At 39.7% G+C, this 19,826-nt stretch overlaps 1 protein-coding gene across 1 annotated transcript; it reads right to left on the bottom strand.

The window, feature by feature from the left end:
* Positions 1 to 13,261: 13,261 nt before the first annotated feature.
* Positions 13,262 to 18,837, bottom strand: LOC129535839 (lysozyme C, intestinal isozyme). The gene is made up of 4 exons (XM_055394503.2): positions 18,643 to 18,837; positions 17,254 to 17,418; positions 15,297 to 15,372; positions 13,262 to 14,125 (listed from the first exon to the last, which is right to left on the bottom strand). Exons 1-4 carry the CDS (start codon positions 18,776 to 18,778, stop codon positions 14,059 to 14,061), a joined length of 444 nt encoding a protein of 147 aa, XP_055250478.1. The 5' UTR covers positions 18,779 to 18,837; the 3' UTR covers positions 13,262 to 14,058.
* Between the last annotated feature and the right edge of the window lie 989 nt (positions 18,838 to 19,826).

The raw sequence follows: 19,826 nt of genomic DNA, 5'->3' as shown, positions 1-19,826 counted from the left end.
TGTTACTGTTTGCCTATGCCATCAATGATAAGAGCTATAGAATGTATGAATTTACATAATTTTTATCTATTTAAATTGAATTCATAGAATACCTCCAGTTCCAGTCTCATACCACAAGGTTAATTCTAGTTTTTTTCCTTTTTCATGTTGGTAACTCCCTTGTATGCTGCTGCTGCCACTGCTAAGTCACTTCAGTCATGTCCGACTCTGTGCGACCCCATAGATGGCAGCCATGAGGCTCCCCCGTCCCTGGGATTCTCCAGGCAAGAACACTGGAGTGGGTTCCCGTTTCCTTCTCCAATGCAGGAAAGTGAAAGTGAAGTCGCTCAGTCATGTCTGACTCTTAGTGACCCCACGTACCGTAGCCTACCAGGCTCCTCTGTCCATGGGGTTTTCCAGGCAAGAGTACTGGAGGGGGGTGTCATTGCCTTTTCCAACTTCCTTGTATGACAGTGAGAAATTGGGCACCCATTGTCTTTAATATCCTTAAGATGTATTGTGAGCAGATGCATATATTTGATCAACTTGACTGTAACCAATCTCCCAACACTGCCACACCATGGATTTGATGCTGTGCACTCAGGCTTTGATAGCTCTCATTGGGTCACCCCTTCTTCCACATCTGGACAGCTGCTTTGGTGTGTTATATCTTTGACACAACATGCTGGACCACTGTTTTTATAGGAAGGAGGGCAGAAAGGTTTTAGTCTTGTTTATACCTGTATTCCAAGTACCTAGAACAGTGCCTATAACATGATATATGCTCAATAAAAATCAGTTGCTTGAATGAATATCTCTGATTATTTAGTATATTCCCTCACCCTGGGGATTCTAAGAGTTTTCTTACTATCTGATCTCACATGATTCTAATACAGTAGCTTCTGGGGCTCCAAGTGTCAGATTTCAAATCTATATGACCACCCATGGGAGGACAGCAGAGGGTCCCAACTCTAGTACAGTCTCTTACTTCAAGATTTTGGGACCATTTTGCTATGAATAAAGGGTTTATTCATATCAGGATGTCCAGAGGTATAAGAAAAATGAGTCAAGGTAGAGGAGTGAGGCTTGAAGAGTGACAGCTCAGATGCACAGATGGGCTATATCTAAGAAGCACCAGGACAGAAATATAACAATGGCTGACTAAAGAAATAACCAGAGATGGCAACCCACTCCAGTGTTCTTGCCTGGAGAACCCCAGGGACAGGGGAGCCTGGTGGGCTTCCGTCATGGGGTCACATAGAGTCGGACACGACTGAAGTGACTTAGCAGCAGCAGCAGCAGCAGCAAAAGTTGGCCTAACAGGGAAAGCAATCGTTGTTGAAGATTTTGCTTAGTGTTTTTGATAAATGCCATGCCTTTACTTATACCTGTTATTTTAATACAATTAAGTTCTCAAGCCAAATTTTCACCCTTATTCTGAGAACGAAGTAAAAATCAATGTGAAAGTTTCATCATGTTTAATAGACATTCAGTTCTGATGTTGTTCAGTTTCACCTCAGGATATTATTTGAAATGCAGAGTGATTTTCCAGATGATTTTACTGGGCTCTTCCTGTAGCACTAGTTATAACTAAGCCTTGAGCATATCTCTTGCACTTGTATTTAGCAGACTTAAAAAATATTTTATAGAAATTGCTAAAGAGAATTTAAAAGTTATATCATGAGTGACTAAAGTCATTCATAGACAAAATGTTTTTCAGTTATATACATGTCTATTATGCAAATTGCAATTTAAAATAATTGTATGTATTCATTTTATTTTTTGCTGTGCTGGGTCTTCATTGTGTGGGCTTTTCTGTAGCTGAGGCAAGAAGGGGCTATCTCCAGTTGCAGTACGTGGGCCTCTCCTTGGGGTGGCTTCTTTTGTTGAGGAGCTCTAGGAGGCTGGGGCTTCAGTAGTTGCTGTTTGAGGGCTCAGTAGTTGCAACCCCCGGGCTCTGAGCACAGGCTCAATAGTCATGGTGCCCAGGTTTAGCTGCTCCGCAGCACATGGGGTCCTCCCAGGTCAGGGATCGAACTTGTGTCTCCTTCACTGGCAGGTGAATTCTTTACCTCTAAGTCCACCAGGGAAGCAGCAAATTATATTGTAGACCATTCAAATTTTTTTACAAAGTTGTAAATTCTCAGTGTTTACAGAATGAGATGTTTCTACAGGTTTGTTATGAAAGATGTTACTCCCCGTTTCTCCCACTTTACAGGCAACAATTTTCTACTCTTTTAGCTTAATGTTAGGAATCTTAGACAGTGCCCTATTGGCCTAGTGATTAGCATTTTGCACTTTCACTGCTGTGGCCCGGGTTCAATCCCTGGTCTAGGAATTGAGATAACACTAACTGTGTGGCATGGCCACCAAAAAAAAAAAAATATTTATACTCCCATGCTTTTATGTATCAGGCTTGTGTTGCTTCTTCTTGATTTCTCCATTTTATGATATTGATTCCCACAGTGCAAGTTAAGGATTAAGTTCTATTTCCTCCTCCTGCATCTTCATCACACATGGCAACTTTCCCTAAAAGCTACCCTTCTGATGTAACTGCTGCTGCTGCTAAGTCACTTCAGTCGTGTCCGACTCTGTGTGACCCCACAGACGGAAGCCCACCAGGCTCCCCTGTCCCTGGGATTCTCCAGGCAAGAACACTGGAGTGGGTTGCCATTTCCTTCTCCAATGTGTGAAAGTGAAAAGTGAAAGTGAAGTCGCTCAGTCGTGTCCGACCCATAGCAACCCCACGGACTGCAGCCTACCAGGCTCCTCCATCCATGGGATTTTCTAGGCAAGAGTACTGGAGTGGCTTGCCATTGCCTTCTCCTCTGATGTAACTATATATACTTTATTAAATCATTACTCAGTTTTTCAGTTCAGTTCAGTCACTCAGTCATGTCCGACTCTCCGCGACCCCATGGATCACAGCACGCCAGGCCTCCCTGTCCATCACCAACTCCCGGAGTTCACTCAAACTCATGTCCACAGAGTCGGTGATGCCATCCAGCCATCTCATTCTCTGTCGTCCCCTTCTCCTCCCGCCCCCAACCTTTCCCAGCATCAGAGTCTTTTCCAGTGAGTCAACTCATCGCATGAGGTGGCCAAAGTATTGCAGTTTCAGCTTTAGCATCAGTCCTTCCAATGAACACCCAGGATTGATCTCCTTTAGAATGGACTGGTTGGTACTCAGTTTTTACATAGTCATAAATACAATTATTTTCTTCACTTATGCAAGATTTTATTTTCCCTAGAGCTAATAACTGCATGATTTTAAACTGGCTTTTTCTTTTTATCTATCATTAGTTCAACTCCCCACTTCAAGGTGGCTTCAATACTTTATTGAAGTATAGTTGATGTAAATACAGTATTACATAAGTTTTAAGTGTACAACATAGCAATTCATAATTCTTAAAATTTATATTTCATTTGTAGTTATAAAGTATTGGCTATATTCCTTGTATTGCCCAATATATTTGTGTAGTTTGCTTATTTATTTATTTATTTAGTCTATGCCACATGGCTTTCAAGATTTTAGTTTCTAACCAGGGTCCAAACCTGTGCTCCCTGGAATTCTATCTGCTGGACTGCCAGGGCTTCTCAGCTTATTTATTTTATACATAATAGTTTGCACCTCTTAATCCCCAACTGCTATCTACGTCTCCCGTTTAAATCTCCTCTCAGGTCTTTAGATGCAGCTAGTATTTCATCAATCTTATCTTTCTCCAAGTTTTTTCATTTCTGCTATCATAGTTTTAATTCCAACAGCTCTTTTTCATTCCCTGAATATTCTTTTCTTCCTTGTTTTGTGTCATGTTTGCTATTTCTTACTTGATCTGGATATAGTAATAACAGTTTGGGTTTGTTTTGGCTTTAGCTGACTTCTCTATGATTCCTCTTATCTGCCATTTTGCTTGTTTAATTTGAATTATATCTTTTCATATTAGAGTCATTTCTCTGTTATTTGGTAGTCTTTGGTTATCTACTTAAATTTAGGATTCAGTTCAGTTCAGTTCAGTCGCTCAGTCGTGTCCGATTCTTTGCGACCCCATGAATCACAGCACAGGCCTCCATGATTGGGGAACTTTAAAAGTCATTTGAAGTTCCAAGGGCCTATGTGGATTTGACCATGAGTCAAATCCTTCACTTCACTGAAGGATGACCTGGTTGGTTGAATCAGTTTCACTGAGGCTCCTTAGATCTCTCCTCTTAGACTGGCCACATCCCCAGGGCAGCCTTTCCCTCTTTTCTGCTCACACACACATAAAAAGGCCTGGTTGCCAGTATTTCAAGAGTTTAGTGGGGGATGAAGGTCTTAGTAGCAGGCATGTGTTTGCCTAATCTACCCATTTTCTGTAGGGTATTCCTCCCTCAATCCTGTCTGGAGACCCTGCAAAGGCCCTGCTTTACCCCTGTTCTATCCCATGGGGGTAAATAAGGGGTAATTGTTCAGCTGTAAGGACCTGAATTTTAAAAAAAAATTTTTTGTAGTAAAAGTCACATAATATAAAGCATACTATTTTAACCATATTTAACTACACATTTCAGTGGCACTAAGTGTATTCACATTATTGTGCAACTCTCATTATCATCCATTTCTCAAATTGTCCCCTTCCTACTAAACCTCTGTCCCCGTTAAACACTAACTCCCCATTCTCCCTCCCCCAGCCCCTGGCATCTACCCGTGTACTTTCTGACTCTATGAGTTTGAGTATTCTAGGTGTCTCCTATAAGTGGAATCAAATAGTATTTGTCTGCACCTAATATATATATATTCCCCTATGGCTCAGTGGGTAAAGAATCTGCCTGCAATACAGGAGACCTGGGTTCGATTCCTGGGTTGGGAAGATCCCCTGGAGAAGGGAAAGGTTACCTACTCTAGTATTTTGGCCTGGAGAATTCCATGGACTATACAGTCCATGGGGTCCCAGGGTTGGACACGACTGCGTGACTTTCACTTTCACTGTATATTGGAATGTATTTTTAGGTAAATAAACTTTTTTTTTTCTGCTATGGGAACAGTAAGTTCTCAATGATTATCTATTTTATACATAGTAATGTGTATATCAGAGAAGGCAGTGGCACCCCACTCCAGTACTCTTGCCTGGAAAATCCCATGGATAGAGGAGCCTGGAAGGCTGCAGTCCATGGTGTTGCTGAGGGTCAGACAGACACAACTGAGCGACTTCACTTTCACTTTTCACTTTCATCCACTGGAAAAGGAAATGGCAACCCTCTCCAGTGTTCTTGCCTGGAGAATCCCAGGGATGGGGGAGCCTGGTGGGCTGCTGTCTATGGGGTCGCACAGAGTCGGACACGACTGAAGTGACTTAGCAGCAGCAGTGTGTATATGCCAGTCCCAATCTTCAGACTTATCCCACCTCAGTACCCACCTTGGTATCCGTGTGTTTGTTCCCTACATCTGTAGAACTTGAATATTTTTTAAACAGAATGTCAACCAGTCTTTTTTTTTTTAGCTCTTCTCTTCCTCCTCCCTTCCCTTACTTCCAGAGGTCCCTACAACCACAAATTCTTGAGATTCAGGGAGTTCCTGCAATGTGAACTGGATAGCTTCTTAGCTCTGCCTACTCAGCTCCCAGGACTGCCCTATACCACTCGCCTTTTCTCTTCCAAGTTTCAAGATTTTTGTTTCTGTCTTCTCTCTCATTCTCCCAGTCCTGATAGGTTTATGTCTTTTTGAAAACCTCTTATTTTTTAATTATTTCTTTCTTTATTTTATTTCTGGCTGTACTGGTCTTCTTTGCTGAAGGCAGGCTTTCTCCAGTTGTGGTGAGCGGGTGTCCCTGAGCACTGCAGTGTGCGGGTTTCCCGTTGTGGGGACTTCCCTGTTGCAGGGCGCGGGCTTCAGCCTGGAGGGCTTCGGTAGTCGCAACACACATGCTCAGTGGCTGTGCTCCACAGTTTTTAGGTGGCGTGTGGGTCTGTCTTCCCAGACCAGGGATCCAACCTGTGTCCCCTGCTGTGGAAACACAGATTCTGAACCATTAAACTACCAGGGAAGTCCTTAATTTTATTTTATGAAAGCTTATTTTGCTTTAAAAATACTTAGGGTAACCTCTTAAGCAAAGAATAATTTTTTTTTTTTTTGAGAAATGGGAGAAGCAGAAATAGGAAAGCTGGAGAAATAATCACAAAGAGCAAAGTTCTGCTCTGGAGCACATTATTATTTTGTTGTTGTTGTTAAGGCAGGTCTTACTTGCAGAATGCTGGGTCTTTAGTTGGAGCATGTGGGATCTAGTTTCCTGACTGGGGATTGAACCTGAGAACCCTGCATTGGGATCTTTAGTCTTAGCCACTGGACCACCAGGGAAGTTCTAATCACATTCTGAAAGGTAGAATCCAGTAGAGTGCTCAGAGGACAAAAAATCCTGTATTGTGGTATGAAGAATGTATTGTAACTGAAAGTTGGATCCCACTGCTCACCACGCAAAAGCCAATAAAGAGGCCAGGGTGGTGTAAAAGAAAGTTTGCTTTATTTTGAATGCTGGCTACGGGAGTGGGAGGGGTGCGGGCAGGGTGGGGCAGGGGTGAGGGGATGCCTGTTCAAAGACAGACTCCCCCCAAAACCCCCCATAGTCAGTGGACAAGAGCATTTATAGGCTGAGGAAGGGGGTTATATGCAGAAAGAGTATAATCAGCTCTGATAGTCATCTTCAAATTGGTCATGTGTTAGTCTGACCACTGCCATATTGTTTTAGGTACAGTGAATCTTCAGTTCTAGGGTTGATTTGTTTCCATTTCCTTGAGGCCAGTTCTTAGAATTGTGGCAGCTTATGTCCTGGGTCCTGCTCCATTTCAGTATGACAGAGTAACAGACCTCACTGATTTCAACCACTTTTGGGAAAACAGCCTCGAGTCTTCTTAACTTTTCCAATTTTCACTTATTCACTACGTTCAACAAACACAGATAACTAGAAATGTTTTCTAGGGCGTAAGAACATTAAAGTGTATATGATACAATTATTGGCCTCACGGTGTTCACAAATAATTAGCATATGAATTAAATGTGTCAATCCAATAAGCACCATAGAAACAGAGGACAGTGTGACTGAACTATCTGGAAATCAGCTACCAGAAAGATAGGAGAAAAAACAGACTATATTTTATAAAAGGAGGCATAGATAGCTGTGTCAGATCCTGCCAAGAAGCTAAGGAATTAAGGGAAGTGGCAGATGGATTTACTGATCCACTAGCATTGTTTATAGTGATGCTTCCTAAGGCCCACTTGACTTCACATTCCAGGATGTCTGGCTCTAGGTGAGTGATCACACCATCGTGACTATCTGGGTCATGAAGATTTTTTTGTACAGTTCTTCTGTGTATTCTTGCCACCTCTTCTTAATATCTTCTGCTTCTGTTAGGTCCATACCATTTCTGTCCTTTATTGAGCCCATCTCTACATGTCTCCAATTTTATTTTTGCCTTTGCCCTTTTATATATATATATATATATTTTTAATTTTTATATATTTATTTTGGGCTGTGCTGAGTCTTTGTTGCTATTAGGGTTTTTCTCTAATTGCAACAAGCAAGGGCTACTCTCCAGTTATCGTGCTCAGGCTTCTCACTGTGGTGGCTTCTCTTGTGGAGCACTGGCTCTGGGGCATGTATGGGCTTCAGTAGTTGCGGTTCCCAGGCTCTGGAGCACAGGTTCAATAGTTGTGGTGCATGGGCTTAGTTGCAGCAAATGGAACCTTTTCAGATCAGGGATCAGACCCTATGTTTCCTGCATTGGCAGACAATGACACAGAAGTTAGCTTGCAGAGACTCTCCTGGCCAAACCAGGGACAATGTGAACATCCAAATAAATGACAGCAATGGATTATAGCAAAGCTAGGGGATGTGATGGAATTCCAGTTGAACTATTTCAAATCCTGAAAGATGATGCTGTGAAAGTGCTGCACTCAATATGTCAGCAAATTTGGAGACCTCAGCAGTGACCACAGGACTGGAAAAGGTCAGTCTTCATTCCAATCCCAAAGAAAGGAAATGCCAAAGAATGCTCAAACTACCTCACAATTGCACTCATCTCACACGCTAGTAAAATAATGCTCAAAATTCTCCAAGTCAGGCTTCAGCAATATGTGAACCGTGAACTTCCAGATGTTCAAGTTGGATTTAGAAAAGGCAGAGGAACCAGAGGTCAAATTGCCAACATCCGCTGGATCATCGAAAAAGCAAGAGAGTTCCAGGAAAACATCTATTTCTGCTTTATTGGCTATGCCAAAGCCTTTGACTGTGTGGATCACAATAAACTGGAAAATTCTGAAAGAGATGGGAATACCAGACCTTTTGACCGCCTCTTGAGAAATCTGTATGCGGGTCAGAAAATAACAGTTAGAACTGGACATGGAACAATAGACTGGTTCCAAATAGGAAAAGGAATATGTCAAGGCTGTATATTGTCATCCTGCTTATTTAACTTATATGAAGAGTACATCATGAGAAGCGATGGGCTGGAAGAAGCACAAGCTGGAATCAAGATTTCTGGGAGAGAATATTGGAAATAAAAGCAAAAATAAACAAATGGGACCTAATTAAAATTAAAAACTTCTGCACAACAAAGGAAACTATAAGCAAGGTGAAAAGACAGCCTTCAGAATGGGAGAAAATAATAGCAAATGAAGCAACTGATAAAGGATTAATCTCCAAAATATATAAGCAGCTCCTTCAGCTCAATTCCAGAAAAATAAATGACCCAATCAGAAAATGGGCCAAAGAACTAAACAGACATTTCTCCAAAGAAGACATAAAGATGGCTAACAAACACATGAAAAAATTCTCAACATCCCTCATAATCAGAGAAATGCAAATCAAAACTACAATGAGATACCATTTCACACCAGTCAGAATGGCTGCTATCCAAAAGTCTACATGCAATAAATGCTGGAGAGGGTGTGGAGAGAAGGGAACCCTCTTACATTGTTGGTGGGAATGCAAACTAGTACAGCCATTATGGAGAACAGTGTGGAGATTCCTTAAAAAACTGGAAATAGAACTGCCATATGATCCAGCAATCGCACTCCTGGGCATACACACTGAGGAAACCAGAATTGAAAGAGACACATGTACTCCAATGTTCATCGCAGCACTGCTTATAATAGCCAGGACATGGAAGCAACCTAGATGTCCATCTGCAGACGAATGGATAAGAAAGCTTTGGTACATATACACAATGGAGTATTACTCAGCCATTAAAAAGAATGCATTTGAATCAGTTCTAATGAGGTGGATGAAACTAGAGCCTATTATACAGAGTGAAGTAAGCCAGAAAGGAAAACACCAATATAGTATACTAACGCATATATATGGAATTTAGAAAGATGGAAATGACAACCCTGTATACAAGACAGCAAAAGAGACACAGATGTATAGAACAGTCTTTGGGACTCTGTGGGAGAGGGGGAGGGTGGGATGATTTGGGAGAATGGCATTGAAACATGTATATTATCATATGTGAAACGAATAACAAGTTCAGAGTCAATGCATGTTACAGGATGCTCGGGGCTGGTGTGTGGGGATGACCCAGAGGGAGGATAAGGGGAAGAGGGAGATGGGAGGGGGCTTCAGGAAGGGGAACTCATGTACACCTGGGGCAGATTCATGTCAATATATGGCAAAACCAACCAATATAATACTGTAAAATAATTAGCCTCCTATAAAAATAATAAAAAATAAAAACTTAAGAAAAAAAAAAGATTTCTGGGAGAAATATCAGTAACCTCAGATATGCAGATGACACCACCCTTATGGCAGAAAGTGAAGAAGAACTAAAGAACCTCTTGATGAAAGTGAAAGAAGAGAATGAAAAAGTTGGCTTAAAACTCAACATTCAGAAAACTCTGATCATGGTATCCAGTCCCATCACTTCATGGGAAATAGATGGGGAAACAGTGGAAACAGTGTCAGACTTTATTTTTCTGGGCTCCAAAATCACTGCAGATGGTGATTGCAGCAATGAAATTAAAAGATGCATACTCCTTGGAAGGAAAGTTATGACCAACCTAGACAGAATATTAAAAAACAGAGACATTACTTTGCCAACAAAGGTCGATCTAGTCAAGGCTATGGTTTTTCCAGAGGTCATGTATGGATGTGAGAGTTGGACTGTGAAGAAAGCTGATCGCCGAAGAATTGATGCTTTTGAACTGTGGTGTTGGAGAAGACTCTTGAGAGTCCCTTGGACTGAAAGAGATCCAACCAGTCTATCCTAAAGGAGATCAATCCAGGGTGTTCATTGGAAGGACTGATATTGAAGCTGAAACTCCAATACTTTGGCCACCTGATGCGAAGAGCTGACTCATTTGAAAAGACCCTGATGCTGGGAAAGATTGAGGGCAGGAGGAGAAGGGCACAACAGAGGATGAGATAGTTGGATGACATCACCAACTCAATGGACATGAGTTTGGGCAGTCTCCAGGAGTTCGTGAAGGACAGGGAGGCCTAGCGTGCTGTGGATTATGTGGTAGCAAAGAGTTGGACATGACTGAGTGAATGAACTGAACTGAACTGAATGGATTATGACTCATTATAATTGGAATAAAGTAGGAAGCCAGGGGTCCATCCTCATATAATGTATGCATGCCTGCATGTGCGCTTAGTCGTGTCCAACTCTTTGTGACCCCACGGACTGTAGCCTTCCAGGCTTCTCTTTCCATGGGATTATACTGGCAGGAATAATGGGGTGGGTAGCCATTTCCTTTACCAGGGGATGATCTTGACCCAGAGATCGAACCCATGTCTCATGAGTCTCCTGTATTGGCAGGCGAATTCTTTACCATTGAGTCACTAGGGAAACCCATACTGATATAATAAGTGGATATAAACATTGAAATTTTGATCAGGAACAAAATTTCTCAAAGTACCTCACCATCTCCCAAATACTTCACAGTGGAGGTGACTTGCAGACATCACCTTGATCAAATGATCAACATGTACATCATCAATAATAGAACATTTCAAAACTGTATGTTACCTGAAAGGATGCAATGGGAAGAACACAAAATCACTTCTATGGTATCCCTGCCAAAGGTGCATAACCTAATCTACTCCACAGAATATCAGAAAAGCCGTACGCCGTTTTACACCATAGGTGGTTGAGGTCTTCAAAAGGGTTAAAGTCATAAAAGTCATGGAAAAGATGAAAAAGGGATCTAGACTGAAGGAAACTGAGAAACATAACAACCAAATAAAACATTTGATTCTTTTAATTAAGAAAATCTTTAGGGACTGTTGATGAAATTGCATAGGATTTGATGATTAAGTGGTCCTAATTTGTCAGTGTTCACCCCCTGATTTGGATGGTGTTTTGAGGAGTCACACACTGAAGGATCAGAGCTACTGGGCACCATTTTGGCAGTATATTCTCAAAGTGTTCAGAAAAAGTAAAAGACTGCACCGTATTTGCAGATTTGGGGGAAAATTGACATTATTTCAGTGTCTTCAAAAAGTTTGAAAAACTCATTTTTAATGTTATATTTCAGCTAGAAGAGACAAATAAATGAATAAATAAAGTATGTCTATCAAATGATTACAGGCTTGAACCCTAGGGCACTCTAACCTTTAAATATCATTCAGCAGAGAAATAGCCAGAATGGCTGTAAAGGAAGCATCAATGAGGCAGGATATAAAAGAGGAGAAGCTGAGGAAGAAAAAATTTTCAAAAGTAGGAAGTGTCTCATTCTGTCAAATGCTGCTGAGAGATCAAGTAGGATGAACAGAAATCAGGTGATCACTTAACTAGCCCCAAAGCATCCTGGAAGGTGTCATGTTAGAGCCGTTTTCAGCTGAGTGAGGACAGCAGTCAGATTGAGAAGAGTCACAAAGAGAAACAGAGGTGAGGATGTGGAGTGGGTGGATATGGATAACTCATCCCAGAAGTGTTGCTGTTAAAGAAAATTAAAAATGTTGTAGTTGGAAGGTTATGTAGAGCTCACGGAGAGTTCTTTGTAAGAAGCAATGTTACCAGGGCAGTTTGTACAGTGATGGAGATGATCCAGCAAAGAGAAAGAAACTCAGGATGCAGGAAACCCTCAGCCTAAACTGGAGTAGGGAGAGGGCTGTGATGAAGACTGCATACTGAGACACTGCCACTGGGAGGAGCAGACGCCCTTCATCACAGTGATAAATGGGAATGAAGCGGGGATGGGCCCAGGGGAAGGTGTGAGCTCTATTATGGTGGGGATGAAGGGAGAATTTTCTATGAGTTGCATCTGTTCTGTCAGTGTAACACGAAGACAGGTCATCTACTGAGAGCAGAGTATGTTGAAGCCCCGTAGTTGGGTGTATATGTTAGGACTTTGAGATGAGAGGAGAAGCAAATAGTGACAGCCATTTTAGAGAGTGGGGACACCAATACAGAACTGCAGAGAAGTGACTATGATGACCAAGCAGATTTGAGTGCCCATTTGAGATTTATGTTTATGAATTTAAAGTGAGGGGAATTCCTTGGCGGCCCCATGATTAGGACGCTATGCTTTCACTGTTTAGGGTGCAAATTCAAGCCCTGGTCAGAGAACTAAGGTCCCAGAAGCTGTGTAGCACCACCAAAATTTTTTTTTAATTTAAAATATTAAGTGAGATCTGTCAGCATGCTTATGGATTTCTCGCAGCAACATCCAGCTATTTCATTACAGGTGAAGATGTAGGAAATACTAAGTGTCAGATTCATTTTTTTCCCAAATATATACATATGTATTTCTTCAGAGATATTACATACAGCCATGAAATTAAAAGACGCTTACTCCTTGGAAGGAAAGTTATGACAAACCTAGATAGCATATTAAAAAGCAGAGACATTACTTTGCCAACCAACCTCTGTCTAATGGTCATTTATGGATGTGAGAGTTGGACTGTGAAGAAAGCTGAGCACCAAAGAATTGATGAACTGTGGTGTTGGAGAAGACTCTTGAGAGTCCCTTGGACTGCAAGGAGATCCAACCAGTCCGTCCTAAAGGAGATCAGTCCTGTGTGTTCATTGGAAGGGCTGATGCTAAAGCTGAAATTCCAATAGTTTGGCCACCTCATGCGAAGAGTTGACTCATTGGAAAAGACTCTGATGCTGGGAGGGATTGGGGGCAGGAGGAGAAGGGGATGACAGAGAATGAGATGGCTGGATGGCATCACCAACTCGATGGACATAAGTTTGAGTGAACTCTGGGGGTTGGTGATGGACAGGGAGGCCTGGCATGCTGTGATTCATGGGGTCGAAAAGAGTTGGACATGACTGAATGACTGAACTGAACTGAACAAAGAAAGACAAGGTATGAATTGCAAAGCTTTTAATGAAAATGTTTGTATTTTTTACAGCATGCATAATTTCACATCTATTTGATAGCAATTAATTCAATGCCTGCAAACTCATCTACCTCTGAATTTGTCATAAAGTGTGAATCTAAGTTAATAAAATTAAGGAAAAGCATTGGCTCATCTAATCTTTCTTTATGTTCCAGAATCAGCAAGATACATATATGAGTTCTTTACAAACGTTAAAATAGGTTGATGTATAAATTGTGAGTTTATTTTTAAAGCTGTGTAAATGCAACATTTCTACATAAACATTTAAATCAAAGGCCACACTGTATGAAAACAAAATTCTTAATTCAGGCTGTTTTCATATTTAGCCATTTGACATTCATCTCCTTTTGGCTGGACAGATGAAAATTCACATGCCTACACAGTGGGACTTTGCCCAAGATCAATTTGCTTAAAGATATTCTTTTGTAATATTTGTGTTGAATATTGGGGAGTACTGTATCATTCAAAATTAAGTCTGGGTTATTTCTTTGATTAAGAACTTAATGTACTAGAGATATATTTGATAACTAAGGTTTTAGACAAATATTCACCAGCATTAGTTCTGTTAAGAACCTGAAAAATGTTGTGGTAATATCAAATAATAAACACATGAGGTAAACATCAAGCCTTTTAGAAGAAAGACCACATGTTCCTGCTTCTGTATAAGCATTATTTGTTTGAAAAAGTGGTAGCATAACCTTTTACTCAACTATTACTTCTTAATATGAAAAAGAGACAAATGAACAGAAGAAAGAAAACTCCAGAGTTACAGTTTGCAACCCTGAATATAACTGCTGACATCTCGGTTTCGACAATTGTTTTTCCACGCCACCCTGTAGAGAAAGATGAAACACATGGTAATAAGGTGAAAATATATCTTCGTTGTGTTACACATATTTCAGATCCTTTGGGAGAACAAAATTGTTTATCAATATATGAAATACAGGCTACAGACCAATCCAAGTATTGCTATTTATTAACTGGAGACATGTATACCAAGGACTTCACATCTCCCAAGCCTTCACTAGAACACAGAATGCTGAACACAAATATGAAGTCTTGTGTAGTCCACAACACAACTGTAAAGTGTGTTCCATATTTACTTACTTCCAAAATTAATTTCAAGATATGACAAGGAATTGGTAGAGTGTGTAGAAACTTAAAAACTCTAGAAGTCCTTAAAATAAATTGAGGAATAAAATAATTAGATTCTGAATCAGTTAAAGTAGATCATTTCTATGTAATACACTGTTGAGCATAAATCTAATTTTTTAGATTTTCAGTTCTCAGTAGCATACCTTGGTCTTTAAGAATATTACCTCACTTCTCTCATAACAGTAGGGTAAATCTACTGTAAAACAGTAGGGTAAAACTCCCCCCCCAACCCTTTTTTTTTTTGGCCGTACCACATGGCCTCTGGTATCTTAGTTCCCCAGCCAGGTACCAGACCCCCACCTCCTGAATTGAAAGCACAGAATCTTAACTACTAGGGAAGACCGCAGGTCTCCCTTTTAATGCCTAACACATACCTTGCTCTGTAAAAGGAACTTACATAGTGTTGCAGTTTGAAATTTTTACTTCAAACACAAACAAACCAGCTCATAGAAAAAGAGGTGAGATTTGTGGTTACCAGAGGTGGCTGTTGTGGGTGGGGTGAGGGTGGGGAATTGGATGAAAGCAGTGGAATACTACAAACTTCTAGGTATAAGATAAAAAAACACCAGGGATGTGATGCACACTATGATAATATAATTAACACTGCTGTATCTTATATATGAAAATAGATTAGAGTGTAAATCCTAAGCTTTTCATCACACACACAGAATTTTTTCTTCTGTTTCTGTAATTTTTTATCCATTGAGATCATGGATGTTCACTAAACCTACTGTGACAATCATTTTGGGGTGTACATAAGTCATTATGCTGTACACCTTAAACTTACAAAGTGCTGTGTGTCAATTACATCTCAACAACACTGAACGGAAAACAAAAACAACAACACACCATGCCGAAATGCCTTGCCGACTGACAATCTTCTTTGCACACGCTACAGCCTGAGTGATGTCATCTTTCAGCATAGCTGAAAAAGAGGTGGCGAGAAATGAGGACAGTGTTCACAGAAATTTCATGGAAATTTTAGGTTCAATCAGCTTTATTCTCTTAGGCTGAGGAAAGAACAACTAAAATTATTTTTTAAGAATCCCTGTATCTGTGAATACTGGGAGAAACTCTCTCCATTCTATCCCATTTGGCATGAAATAAAGCATTCTGGTTCTCATTTGCCAAAGTCATTGGAAGCTCTGAAACTATTAACTAATATGAAGGTTCTCTTTTCACTAGACACTGAAAACAAAACAAAAAAACAAGCAGAACCCGGTCTAGCAGTTTTTGGCTCAGCAGTACTACTAGTGGAAATGTATTTCCCCCCAAAATAATAAGATATGTACCCAAGATATATGTGCTAATACAAGAGTTGGATTTATAAATTTTAGAATATTTATATAGTAGAATTCTATTCATCCAGAAAAAATAATAAAGATTAGTATTTGTTGAAAAAAATGATTTTTTACAGTAAAGAGCAAATTGTAAGCTGGTAAATATAGTTCAGTTTCATTTTTGTTGAAGCACATTGCTTACATGTTTGTGGGTACAAATGTGCATAATACAGCTTTACGTTCATGTTCATGAGTGATATATATTCTGAACGAAGACATGGATACCAAAAGTTACCAGTGGTCATAAATCTCTGGGTAGTAAGAATTTTTATTCAATGACCACAGATTATTATATAATAAAAAATAATTTTTAAACCCCAACAATTAACTGAATACAAAAGAATATCCAGAAACTAATCTTCTTTATTAGGAATTTTAATATTAAAAATTAAACAATATCAAATTTGCAATACTTCTCAGTATTTTATTCAATAAATATTGTATGTGCATGCACATTTGCTAAGTAGCTTCAGTCATGTCCGACTCTGTGAGACCCCATGGACTGTGGCCCCTCAGGCTCCTCTGTTCGTGGGGATTCTCCCAGGCAAGAATACTGGAGTGGGCTGCCATGCCCTCCTCCAGAAGATCTTCCCAACCCAGGGATCAAACCCGTGTCTCTTATGTCTCCTGCATTGGCAGGCAGGTTCTTTACTAATAGCCTCACCTGGCAAGCCCTAAATATTGCATATGTTATCTCAATTTGAAAAGGAACTCAATAGAGTATTTGTTTCATTCTGAGTAAACAAATCCCTATATGAAATTGTTAGAATGACAGTGATTAAATATGAAGTGTATTTTTTAGAGATGCATAGTAAAGAATTTAGAAATGGAACGTAATAATGTTTCTAATTCACTTTAAAATCACTCAGCAAAAAACCACCAACTGGATAATATATACATAAAAGAAGTAAATGACGAAATGTTAACAACTGCTAAAGCACATATTATACTGTTAAAGCACATATTTATGTTGATATACTAATGTTTCAAATTGTTCACATATTTAAAATATTTCATAACCAAAAGTAAAAGTTTTTTAAAAAGAACACACATATTCCTCCTCTTTGGTTAACCACTAATTCTTTCATTTTCCAATAACGGAGTGTATATTTAAAACACACACACACACACACAACTTGATTATCCCTATACCTTTCCCAAACAAGGTAAGTAGGAGGAATAGCATTGTTCTTTACAAAGCATCAACAAGTCCAGTTATAATAAAGTGACAGATCATTCCAAAAATTTTTGTATGTTAGCAAACAGCAACCTTTTATGATACCAACTGTTTAATTTCTTATTTAAGGACTTACAAGGTAGATAAGGAAGCATTTCTAGAAGTTAAGATGGAGTTTTTCTAGGTCCCTCGTGAACTCTTCAAGACCTTTTCATTTGTATTGAATCTCTATTCTTGTAGCTATAACCAGAAGAGCCCTGTGCCATCCCTCAACATCATCTTGTCTTACCACTGCAGGACACACCACAGCCGTTAACTGCTTTGGGGGTTTTGCCATCGTTACACCACCATTTGCTGTTGATCTGAAATATTCCATAATCAGTGCTTTTGCTTCTAGGATTGTAGTTCGTAACCTGTGTGTTATAACGGCTTTCTCCATAGGTCAAACATATCCCTGAAAAAAAAAATGTATTTTTAGTAACAAACAGCAACATCATATGACTTATATTTCACAGCACAATTCTATTTTACTAATGACTTATTTTAGAAACATAAAGATATATTTTACTTGTAAATATTTTAACACTTGGTATTAAGGGCCCTTAAGAGAATTCTTTTGTTAGCAAATATATGAAAATACTAATGAAATAAGATAACGTATTACAAAAATATTAAAATAGCTGTGTCTTCTATTACTATTACCCTTCCCCTGCTCCCATCCCTCAGGTAAGATTGAGCCTAGAATGGAAAAAGCAACAGAGTTGTTGAGTGTATTTGGTCATTAGCAGCAGATGTATATCCTAATGAAAAAATACCTTTATTAGGAAAAGTAAGGATTTTCTAGGAGAAAGAAAATTTCTTATGATACCTAAAGGTGAATTTGTGTATCAAAATAGAATCCAGACAACAAGAATCATAGAATAAGAAAGACTATGTCATCCATCCAGCCAGCCAGCCGGTTGCTTATTCATTCAAAAATACTTATGGAGGGGAAATATTTGAATTCAATTTGAAAAATACAGTGATGACATTGACAAATATGGACTAAAGTACACAGCCACTTTTCCTCAAGGCACATCTTTAATTCTGTGGAAGAAAATGAAAATTAATTAATGGAGCGTCAGAATAATAAGATGTATTTTCGTGAGGCATTTCAGGGATCCTTATGTAGATATTGATTGAGGAAAGACAGGTTCCTACTGTCCCTGTTTTAAGAGTTCAATGTAAGTTTTAAAAAACTTTGCTGTTAAAAGCTCAACATCATGGTAGGGGGATTAAAAAAAAAAAATGAAAAAACAAACACTGCCTACTCAGGCTTGAAGAACGCAAGTTCCAAACTGGAAATGGGTAGAGTCAAACACCAAGGGCTTGACAGACATATCCCAGGTTCTGAAATGTATCTTAGAGTCAGTCAGCCTCCACGTGCTAGTTGGCAAATTTAGTGGCTCTAGAGGCGTATATGGGGATCTGGCATGCTTAGAATTTGACCCACCGTGCCTCATTCCTTCATCTGGTACATCTGATTCTAAAAGAACAAGCTGTTTTTAAACATTGTAAATGTACAAACCTGCCAAGAAACAAAAAATCCCATTCACCCAAAGTCTCTTTCTTCTTCCTCTGTTAGTGTCTGATCCACACCTGGCTAACTGTTTGAAAGGATGAAGAATAGTTGACTTACAGTTTGCCAGGCTGACTCCCTTGTAGCCATCCAGTCCAAATCTTTTCAGAGTTCTGGCAAGCTCACACCTCTGAAATTTCTTGCCTTGGACAGTGACAGAAAGGAGGAGAAGCCCCAGAATGAGGACAGCCTTCATGTTGACTGAGAAGCCAGACGTCCAGGCTGATCAGGGTGAGCTGGACTTGGTATTTAACTTCTTTTCACTTCCCTCTTCTCTAACCAGTTTAGGGGCTCCACCCTTGGTGACATGTGGAAATCAGGGACTTTTTATTGCTTACTGACATTAAAAGTTTTGTTCTGTGTGTTTGCAGAGGGGTATTCTGATGTCCTAAGAGTTAATTTAGCAAGCCCCTCCAGTACTCTTGCCTAGAAAATCCCATGGATGGAGGAGCCTAGTAGGCTGCAGTCTGTGGGGTCGCTAAGGGTCGGACACAACTGAGCGACTTCACTTTCACTTTCCACTTTCACACATTAGAGAAGGAAATGGCAACCCACTCCAGTGTTCTTGCCTGGAGAATCCCAGGGACGGGGGAGCCTGGTGGGCTTCTGTCTATGGGGTCACACAGAGTCGGACACGACTGAAGTGACTTAGCAGCAGCAGCAAGAGTTAATTGCAAGAAAATAATGAAAGATACTGTTCAGGAAGAATTGGGATTAGCACTATTGAATTTGAGCAACTATAAAGAAAAAAAAACAACCCTGAATGAACATTTTACACAACTGAAAATGAGTTCCCATCTTGATTAACATTCATTTGCATGGTGCTTTTTTTTTATACTTTCACTATATTGTCTTCATCTTTTTCCTTAAAATTGTTTTATATACATTTCCCACAAAACAATATGACATATTTCTGGTGTTCTGACAGGTATGTAGCACCACACCATGTTGCTCAACCAGATTCCTCTAGTAACTTTTTTGGTGTCTATAATAAATTCTTATTTTATGAATCAGTGTTTTACTATAATAAGTAAGCTCATGTGAACAATATTCCTAACGCCTTCTGACAATGTCTTATTTCACATTTCCATGTTAGGACTTATAATACAAAAGAACTTAACAAACAGTAAAACCTATAGAAGGATAAGAGAATATGCCACCCAAAAATCTTCCCCTTTAGCACAAGGATTATTTTGAGCTGAAGGCAATTGAGAAGAAACAGATCCAAGAAAAATTCTCTGCCC

Source organism: Moschus berezovskii, chromosome 6 (assembly GCF_049115385.1).
Source record: "Moschus berezovskii isolate FMDL1 chromosome 6, NW_MosBer_1.0, whole genome shotgun sequence".
Lineage (NCBI taxonomy): Eukaryota > Metazoa > Chordata > Mammalia > Artiodactyla > Moschidae > Moschus > Moschus berezovskii.
The sequence above is the reverse complement of the archived record's forward strand: the minus strand, read 5'-3'. Positions and strand labels throughout refer to the sequence as shown.